The sequence below is a fragment of a genome, assembly GCF_019968985.1.
Source record: "MAG: Porospora cf. gigantea B chromosome Unknown PgB_NODE_963_length_9071_cov_229.028, whole genome shotgun sequence".
Taxonomy (NCBI): Eukaryota; Apicomplexa; class Conoidasida; order Eugregarinorida; family Porosporidae; genus Porospora; species Porospora cf. gigantea B.
The window spans coordinates 1-9071 of NW_027179364.1; the positions used below are offsets into that span (position 1 = coordinate 1).

Here is a 9071-nt window from a genome sequence, read left to right on the forward strand (position 1 = left end):
GGCTTCTGAGAAGTCATTCCTCTTCCCCGTCACCCCATTGGACTACCACGTTATCGACCAGTGGGAGAGAGAGTATCTGGAGATTGGTGGCTCTTGGATGGCGGTGCCTTTGAGCGATTTCATCGGCAAATTCTCACGGTTGTTCGAGCTGTTGCCTGTTGTTGATGAAAAGGTCACAGAGATATCCCGAGCATTCGTTGCGCTCATGTCCCTGTCTCTGTGGAGAACGCCGCGGCTGTTTTTGGATAGACCCTCTCTTTCCGGAGGCATGCTATTTTACCACACTTTGGTGTCGGTTAACAACTGGTTCCCCAAGATACCCATCAGCGGCTTGGACTTGGAGACCCTGAAAACATGTATGATTCAGCTGACTGGGTGCCGTTCCAGGGGAAGGTTCCAGTCCCTTAATCAGGAGATCCAGCGCTCGCTTAATCGGCCTCCAAATCGCAGCGATGCGCGCGTTCAGCGTGTCCTTCGAAGGTTTCCTATCCTACACCACTTCTACGACTTCTAAATGAATAGGCTCGTACAGTCCCCACGAGCCAAGAGGGCTGGAGGCTCAGTACTGGTTCCGAGTTACTCGTACATTTGGAGACCTCAGTACCGGTCCCAACTAATCAAGAAGGCTCGAACGTCTGCAGGCCTTGGTACCGGTTTCAACGAGTCAAGAAGACTCGTACGTCTGCAGGCCTCCGTACCGGCTCCAACGAGTTAAGAATGCTCGTACATCGGGAGCCGGTTCCAACGAGTTAAGGCTCGTCCACAGGAAGGTCCACTACCACACTGACAAGAAGGTCAATGAGGCGAGCCTCGTTGACAGAGAAAGTCCACTAGCAGAGCTCGGACGTTCTACGAATCTGAAATTCGACGAGCAGAGCTCGGAAGTTCAGAGTGCTCCAAGGTCCACGAGCAGAGCTCGGAGGCATGTGATCAATGCCATTGTGGTAGCGTCATGATTGTTGGTCTGATGTTGTTGTCGTGTTTACCAATTACGACTGATTATTCTCATCACGCTGCTGAATGATGTAATGAAAGTGAATAAGATACACAAGCCAACAACAATTATACCGAAAGTGAATAAGATACACAAGCCAACAACAATTATACCGCAGTTTCATGTACACCCAAGGCATTTACACTACCCAAAGAAGGGTGAGTGATGTCGCCCTTAATCTTGTCCCTGTTTCGTTACTACTCCAAAGGTGAAAGTGAATCAGATACACATGCCGACAATTATTCCACATTCCAAGTGCTGAGCAATTCGTAGACTAACTAAATTCCACATGCCAATAATTACTACTCCAAAGATGATTCGTAAACTACATTCAGCACAATCCCAGGTCTTTGCCGACGTATCGTAGTCCAGCTACCGCTTTCGGCGTCAGTCCTTGAGGAGTCTGTCCGAATGCAACAGCCTTGCAGAAGGCTGAGATGGATTTGTCCAGCCGGTCGTTAGATGTCTCGCCATTATAGATCGGTGCGAAGACGTTCAACAACTTCGCTGTCATTCTAGCATTGTCCTCAGGGTTGGGTCCATTGATGCTGAACAGAGGGTGGTTCTCCTCCACCTTCTCCATCAGCGCCTGGTGCACACGTTGAGCCTCGATGATGTCGTACTTCAGAGGGAGCGAGTCTAGGAAGCCGCTGGCCAAGACCACGACATTATCCTGCACGGCATCGGGTCGGTGGAACAGAATGGCTCCCAGAGCAGCGACGCAGTTGTCAGTCGCAGTGTTGTGCAGCCGATGCCGAGCGTTGGGTTTCGAGATCTCCACGGCAAGGGAATTCGCTGCCTGCTGGATGACTGAAACAGGAACTTGGCCGATCTTCACAAGGTGGATAACTCCATAAGCAACCGCCTGTCTGAGTTGGACGTCCTCACTGGATATTCCAAGAACCATCCTCTCCAGGAAGAGTGGGAACAACGGAGCGGCCCTGTCACCTAGGCACTCCAGGATGTCGTCGACGACGTAGAACCCCAGAGTTTGGTCTGCGGTGCACCTGGTAGGCTCCAGGTACTGCGTCAAGAACTCGGTGGTAGGCTGGCCAGCAGCCTCAAGATAGTTGTCCGGGTCAGTGTGCATAATAGCGCCCATAATTTCAAGGAGGGACGAGCGGAACTGCTGCTCAACATCGTTCTCCTCGAGGAGCTTCTCCTTGTCTTCTTCGTCCAGAGTGGGGTCCTCCTGAACAGTCTTAAGGTTGGCCGCGCGTCTCTTGTTGGCGTCTCCGAGAAGTCCAAGAACCTCGCTGACCAGGTGGACGATGTCGTCCTTGCCAAGGACATGCGAACCAGCAGCGCGGATGATTCTAGCCATGCCGTCAACAAGGATGCTCATCATAGAGATGTCCTGCATGCCAGCGGGATCAGACTCCTCCCGGATGTGAGTGAGGCAAGTGGAGCATGCCTGACCAACGACCTGCTTTCTGAGATCGAAGTAGCTCGGGTTCTTGCCAGTGAGCTTAACAGCCACCTGCAAGATCTCAACGAACACAGACAGACAGGCCGTGAGGACCTCCTCATTGACCTTGTACTGCAGTACGTTCTGCAGCACGTTGACCGTATCGCTTACGAAGCTGTCGTAGTTCTCCTGAAGCACCTCAACGATAGTGGCGACTAGTCCAAGAGCAGCTACGATCTCCTCGATCTCACTGGTCTTGAGGCAGAAGAATGAACCAGTACCAGAGCTGATAATATGCACCTCCTCATCCATATCCGCCACATCTTTGAACTCTTTCAGTTCCTGGGGTTGGGTCTGTACGATACGGATCCAGTAGGGCAGCACCTGTGGAAGGAAAGGTAAGAAATGCTCCTCCATGGCCCTGACACATCTCTTGATAGCCTCAACGAGGTACTCAGTCACGGGGTCGTCAGCCTCGCGCTCCTCGTTCTGCATCTGCACCAGTATTTGCATAACAGTCGCGCCGTCAGCCGAGAAAGTGGCCTTGCCGACGCTCACGCCGATGATGGTCGCACATTCTAGCGCCTTGCCGCGTGTGGTTCGATCTTTAGGATCAGGGGATTGAGCCAAGAGGAACATCTGCGGCATGACCTTGGAGTAGTAGGGCACGAACTTCTCCTCAAGTAGCCCAGCAAGGACAGCGGTCCCCGTGATGGCCTGCTCTCGCACCTTGCGCGCCTTGGCGGCCCACATGACGTCGTCATCCGAAGCGGCCTTGGGAGGCCTCCAAGCAAGATCGAAGCGAGTCCAGAAAGAGTTCAGGAATCCCTCAACGAAAGGCTCCATGTCCGCGAACATGCACTCCTCGCAGAAGTTGACGAACGCAGCAGCAGCATGGCTCTGAACTCGAGACACAGGGTCGTCCATACGCGAAATGAGAGCTGACAGGATCTCCTTGCAGTGGTTCACCTGGAAGACAGGAGTGCAATCAAGCGCGGTCTGGCCGATGCATTGGCAGGCAGCAAATCGCACGCGAGGATGAGGATGTTGCAGGCCAGCAAGGCAGATCTCTGTGATCTTCTGGAGAATAGACTCCTTATTCTCCTCTGGAATGTACTCCGCCGTCTGCGAAACGGCCATCAACGCGGCGAACTTACAGGCCCAGTCCTCACGGATGAAGAAGTCCGACGCCACACGGTATACAATGGGCATCACCACCTCAGGCTCGAGACCCCCCACGATTTTGTCGATTGAGTACTCGCCGACCTCGTGGCTCTCGTAAAGCTCATCGTGCCCCTCGTCCTCGACATCGTCAGCCCAGGTTTCATCCTGCTCGCGGACGCTGGTGAGGAGCATCACAGTAGTTTCAATGAGCTTGTCGAGGAACCCTGGGACGTCCATGCACATCTTTGGCTTGTCGGCTACAATGGTGCACAATATCTCCATAACTAGGCTGTGCAGCTCGCTCAAGTCCTCTCTGTTGGTGATACCAATTAGGGTCTCTAGAAGAGGACCAATCACAGGTCTAAAGAAGCCGGAGTGCTCCTCGAATGTGTCACAGAGGACAGTCAGCATCTCCTTCAAGTTGTCGTGAGCATCAGCGTCAGAAGAGGACGCTCCAGCCTGCAGGTTCGATATTACGTGTGGCAACAGGGCTTGGTAGTGTGCCCAATTCTGGCGAGAACAGTAGGCGACAATGGCAGCGTAGACCGCTACAGCTGCCAGTCGGACAGCAGGGTTCTGACTGCCGAGGCACTCTTGTATGAGCAGGACCATGGCGTCAGTGTTTAGGAGGCACTGCTCGATCTCGGTGGGTAGAAGGCAGACGATCTCGCTCAGAAGATCAAGGCCAGCAGCCTTCTGCATATCATTGTTGGCGGCTATCATAGCGTGGCATTTAGGGAGCAGCTCCGGCCACTCTCCAAGAGTCAGTCCAGCCAACTCGGTGGTGTTGGTCACCATAACCTTCCTCACCGGCTCCGCAGTCTCGCTGGCCAGGATCTCGAAGAAGCTAGTCTGCAAGATTTTAGAAGTCTCGGCGCTGAAACTGTCGCGGTCATCTGACTTCCGGAAAAAGCCTCTGATACAGGTGGCTCCTTGAAGACGGATATCGACCTCAGGATGTTCTCGGACCACCGCTAGCAGTGACAACATAACCGAGTTGGGGTCTCGCTCCCGAGAGTCGTTGTACGTCTTCTCGGCCCTCTGACGCACATCGTTGTCCGGACTGCCGAACTCCTTGAGGAGGAGAGCGAGCTGTTGGGTCGATTGGTCACTCATTGAGATCTGGAAATGCAGCGTTTTTTGGCAGCCTCTGGCCCACTGACTCATAAATCATTTGTTCACCCATTGCACGCAGGGAGCGCCAATCACGACCCCGTTCCCACGGTGCCTCGGCCTTTTTTTTTATATAAATTCAGTTGATGCTACGGAAGTGTGCCATCTTGATAGTGACGTGCTTGGCGAGGAGACGCACAGGCCGTGTGGGAGGTCTCATGTCGCTGCTCGTCGGGTCATTAGCAGACCCCAATCGGACGACTGCAGAAGCTGTTACAGCTGACCTGCGCACGGGTCAGTGGTTCCGTATCGAAAGACCGCCAGGAGCCTTCGTCTTTTACGCGCGCACCCTCCGAAAGCCCTCAGAATGTGCACCTGGGTGGTTGCACCTGAGGGCGGAGGAGGAAGAGTCCGCAGTCCTTTCAGGCGCGGGCCAAGGACTCACCTATGTGCATATGGCCCCCCTCCAAGACCAACCAATCTCCCCCTCTCAACTGGACTATTCACTTCCATCAACTGCTGTGTCTTGCCTCAGGGAGCGGCTTGCCGTGCTGGGCGTGGCGTCTCTGGCGTCGTCGGTCCTGGCTACGCCTCAGGGCAACAACGCCCACACTAATCCGCCGCCGTGGTCGGTCCTCCCTCTGTCGAGTCCTCACTCTCCTCAGTTTGGTGATTTCTCAGTCGTGTATCAACATATGGACGCAGCCACGATTCGCGAAGCTGCCCCCAAGGGAAAAGCCGGCTCGAAGCTGGCAGCCATGGGCCTGACGGCCAATCAAGGGGTAGGCGGCGCCTTCTCCATGGCCATACATATTGCTCCAGTTCATCAGATTCCTCATACTCTTTGCTGTGGATGAATACGACCCGGCACAGTGGAGCCACACCACGCCCTTCGAGTTGGAGTCCCCTCCAATGCAACCGCTGGAAGCGCAAGTGGAGCTGCGGGGCGCCGGCCAACACATCTCTCTTGTGACCACCGTGGACTCTCAATCCCTTTCGCAACCCGGCCACATCGCAGCTGTCCACTACCTTGACGCATCGCTGTTCGTTGATCAGGATATGTTTAACCGCCTGCACTCTGATTCCATATGGAGAGACGCTCTTACGTTCTCAGACATCGAAAGGCCTCTCTTTGAGCAGCCCGCTTCGGTGAGTTCCTTTTTTCTATCGATCATCGATTTTCCAGATCGCACAGGTGCTCGCTTCAGTTGGCAAAGGACACCCACACGTGTTGCCATTTGGTGTTCGGTGAGTTCCCTTTTCAATTATGTGGGGTTTCTTTCTCCCTTTAGCATCAATCAGTTTTTGATATTTATTTTTATCTTTAGCATCAATCATTTTTTTGAAATTTATTTTTACCTTTAGTATTAATTAGAATGCCGCCAAAGTACCCTTAATTTGTTAATGCCGCCAAAGGTACCAACTTCCTTCCATACATGGCTCCGGCGCCGCCTACATCCGCCCCCCAGTTCTAGTTTCAGATTGTGTCAGCGCGCCTACTCTCTGGGAGGAGATGGAACTGGATTTGTTTACATTCGCAAACAGTAAAAACGAGGAGAGAGTTTGGAGAGAGGTTCCAGTTCGATTCGAAATGCTTGCGCCCTCCGCCTCGTCCATCTCCGTGGGCGACGGCGCCTTCGTCATACGAGTCCCTAGATCGAGTCCTGAGGAAAGCGTTACCGCAGCTCTCATTACAGTTATAATCGCCTACGGGTGTACAGCATGTGTGATGTGCGTTGCTTGGAGTCGTCGAAGATCGCAGAAGAGCAAAGATGTCTAAAAAATATTGAGAACCAATAAAAAAATCATCAATAATGCCGAAAGTTCTCCTTCTGTCCAAAGATGAGTCCCGGCTGCGGGAGCTGATTGCGGAGGCAGACCTGCCTGGACTCGAGCTTACTGTCGACATGGACGACGCCGAGGTCGTGGTCGGGGAAATGGATAGGTTGCAGGCCGGCCTGACGCGTCTGCCACAACTGCAATGGGCGCAAAGCTTTTCTGCGGGCGTTGACGGCCTCGTGGAGTTAAGGACCGACTATGTTCTGACCAATGTCAAAGGCGTGTTTGGCCAGCAAATGGCTGAGTACGTCCTGGGTTACATCATTTCTCACATTCGTCACTTCCAACAGTACCGTGATCTTCAGAAGACTCGCACATGGGAGCCTATACCATACAGGAGCCTCACAGGCCGTCGCCTGTGCGTTGTTGGCACGGGCGACATCGGCCAGTATGTCTCGCGTGTGGCTCGGACGCTCGGCATGGTCGTGGTGGGGGTCAACACAACAGGTCGTAATCCGGATGAGTCGGTTTTCAGCGAGTGTCACGCAGTGTCAGATCTCTCTGATGTTCTGCCTACATGTGAGATGGCTGTCAGCATCTTGCCATCGACTTTGAGGACCCGTCAACTGTTCACAGAATCAACATTTGAGATGTGCCGAAACCTGGTGTTCATCAACGCGGGGAGAGGCTCTTGCGTTGACGAGGAAGGACTCCTGCGAGCACTGGATACGGGACACTTGGAACACTGTTACTTGGGTAGGAATAGCATGTTGGATAGTCCTACCCTTGCAACAATTAAGTATTTTATCTCATTTTATTTTTATTATGTAATTTTACCTTTTCGCGCTTTCGGATTTATTCCCAGACGTTTTCGAATGTGAACCCCTCCCCGACATGTCTCGCTTTTGGGAGCACCCTAAGGTTACGATATCCCCCCACATCGCCGCTGTAGGTTTTGCGGAAGAGGTCTTTGAGGTGGGTCCACCAATGGTTGCTGGTTTTATTCCGTTTCCAGGTCTTCAGAGAAAACTATCTGCGTTTCGTGAGGGGCCAGCCACTGAGGTACGTCGTAGAATTCGACAAGGGGTACTAACCTCATGTGTAAGTTTGTTTGTTTGCGCTTCAAAACTTTGGAAAATGTTAATCATTCTGGCATTAATGTTTCCTCATCTTTCCCAAGCTTTAATTTCAACATTGTTTCCGAATTAAAAAGATGTATAATTTTTGTTGTGGACTCTGATTTGCTTGGACATTAGTTCCCCAATTTCTTAAAAGTATAAATCTGGTACGAATTTGTTGTTTGACCAACGCAGGGTGCTTGCGGTACCCAACGCAGCTAAATCAACACCGGTTTCCGTCTTGAAAAAACCTCCCAACGATCACCCACGACTTGACTGCGGCGAATCTTCCTCCTCAGTGGAGTCCTTGATCTTGGACACGTGCTTTTCCATGCCTTGCTTAGCGACAGAGACTTGCAGAATAATATTGGGCGGAATGTTGAAAAAGTGCAGGAGCACCCCCTCTTTGAAATTGAACCTCAGTGGGTTCTCAGGTACCTTATCCTTATCGTCCTTTCGCTTCAAGGTGCACTCGCCAATCATCTCCTTCACAAAGAATATGGTCTCCTCTTCGCCGTCATGCAACAAGAACGGTTGGAGCCTCGACGACCACTCAAATGCCGCGTCCACTACTACTGACCGATATACCTCGGCCTCCATGATCTGTTTGCAGCGAGCTACATGGTAGAAAATCCGTTGAAAGGTCCAGTTGCGCTTCTCGTAGACACCGCAAAACTCTGTGTACCATTCGTTGAGGTTCTGGAGGTCTCGCTTGGAAGCCTGAAGAGAATTATAGGGTACAATAGTAATAGCGTCTCCTCACGTCTGCCTTCACAGTACCATCTTTAATCTGCACAAAGTTGAATCCGTGGTCCTCGTCGGTGGCGTCCTCTACGGAGAACTGAAAGCACTTTCGAGCTTTCCTAGTGGTGAGTTTCCTCAAAAGCTCTACGCCTCGCTTCACGAGATTCCCGAATATCACCGTCAGCTGGATGATGCGCTCGTCTTCAGTCTTCAGCTCCGTGAGAATTCGATTGCGTTTGTGCTTCTCGATCTCCTCATGTGCAAGAGTGGTACCGTCATGAGTGGTCGCTGTAGCAGAATAAGAGGTCGCCAGGTTTCACTCTACCACAACGCACTCGCCTTACGAAGAATGTCAACACCCCTTAAAACTGTCTCCTGTACTGAGGTCATGCCCTCTCTGAACTGGAGCAGCTCTGCCTCCACCTCGAACGATTCGATGCTTTCCAAGTCATCTCCGTTGTGTACCGCTTCTGTCCGTAGCATTGCGTTCATACATGTCTCCACGTAAAATTTCCTGACGGAGACCTCGTCTTGACTCCAACCGAAAGGACAAACCATCATCCTATTCGCACACGACACGACGAAATCGCGCATCAATGAGCGCGAGTTCTCCGTGGGCACCTTCAACGAATTCTCAAAGATCTTTGTCACTGCTAAGATCTGGGACACGTGAGCCACGCCTGGGCCGCCAACATCACTGGACACGTCACCACTCACCTCCGGTTGCGTCATCAATCGAAATTAAGAAATA

At 52.3% G+C, this 9071-nt stretch overlaps 5 protein-coding genes across 9 annotated transcripts; 3 read left to right on the plus strand and 2 right to left on the minus strand.

Moving 5' to 3' along the window:
• Nucleotides 1-514, plus strand: KVP17_001622 (uncharacterized protein; the record flags this gene model as incomplete). 2 transcript variants are annotated; one of them, XM_068517201.1, is made up of 1 exon in its annotated part: nt 1-514. In XM_068517201.1, a coding segment is annotated over one exon (514 nt), but the record flags the coding sequence as incomplete, so codon positions are not given. The 2 variants fall into 2 exon arrangements, with proteins under 2 accessions (XP_068370948.1, XP_068370949.1); XM_068517202.1 differs by having other exon boundaries at nt 98-514.
• An 811-nt stretch (nt 515-1325) lies between these two features.
• On the minus strand, nt 1326-4733 carry KVP17_001620 (uncharacterized protein; the record flags this gene model as incomplete). Of its 2 annotated transcripts, none has more annotated exons than XM_068517197.1 (1): nt 1326-4733. In XM_068517197.1, one exon carries the CDS (start codon nt 4731-4733, stop codon nt 1326-1328), a length of 3408 nt encoding a protein of 1135 aa, XP_068370944.1. The 2 variants fall into 2 exon arrangements, with proteins under 2 accessions (XP_068370944.1, XP_068370945.1); XM_068517198.1 differs by having other exon boundaries at nt 1326-4682.
• A 92-nt stretch (nt 4734-4825) lies between these two features.
• Nucleotides 4826-5931, plus strand: KVP17_001623 (uncharacterized protein; the record flags this gene model as incomplete). The annotated part of the gene is made up of 3 exons (XM_068517203.1): nt 4826-5461; nt 5502-5828; nt 5866-5931. 3 exons carry the CDS (start codon nt 4826-4828, stop codon nt 5929-5931), a joined length of 1029 nt encoding a protein of 342 aa, XP_068370950.1.
• Nucleotides 5932-6493: 562 nt separating this feature from the next.
• On the plus strand, nt 6494-7644 carry KVP17_001621 (uncharacterized protein; the record flags this gene model as incomplete). Of its 2 annotated transcripts, XM_068517199.1 has the most annotated exons (3): nt 6494-7214; nt 7324-7559; nt 7639-7644. In XM_068517199.1, 3 exons carry the CDS (start codon nt 6494-6496, stop codon nt 7642-7644), a joined length of 963 nt encoding a protein of 320 aa, XP_068370946.1. The 2 variants fall into 2 exon arrangements, with proteins under 2 accessions (XP_068370946.1, XP_068370947.1); XM_068517200.1 differs by lacking the exon at nt 7639-7644 and having other exon boundaries at nt 6494-7339.
• A 193-nt stretch (nt 7645-7837) lies between these two features.
• Nucleotides 7838-9052, minus strand: KVP17_001619 (uncharacterized protein; the record flags this gene model as incomplete). Of its 2 annotated transcripts, none has more annotated exons than XM_068517195.1 (3): nt 7838-8296; nt 8340-8608; nt 8665-9052. In XM_068517195.1, the coding sequence occupies 3 exons, from the start codon at nt 9050-9052 to the stop codon at nt 7838-7840; spliced, it is 1116 nt and encodes a 371-aa protein (XP_068370942.1). The 2 variants fall into 2 exon arrangements, with proteins under 2 accessions (XP_068370942.1, XP_068370943.1); XM_068517196.1 differs by having other exon boundaries at nt 8656-9052.
• Between the last annotated feature and the right edge of the window lie 19 nt (nt 9053-9071).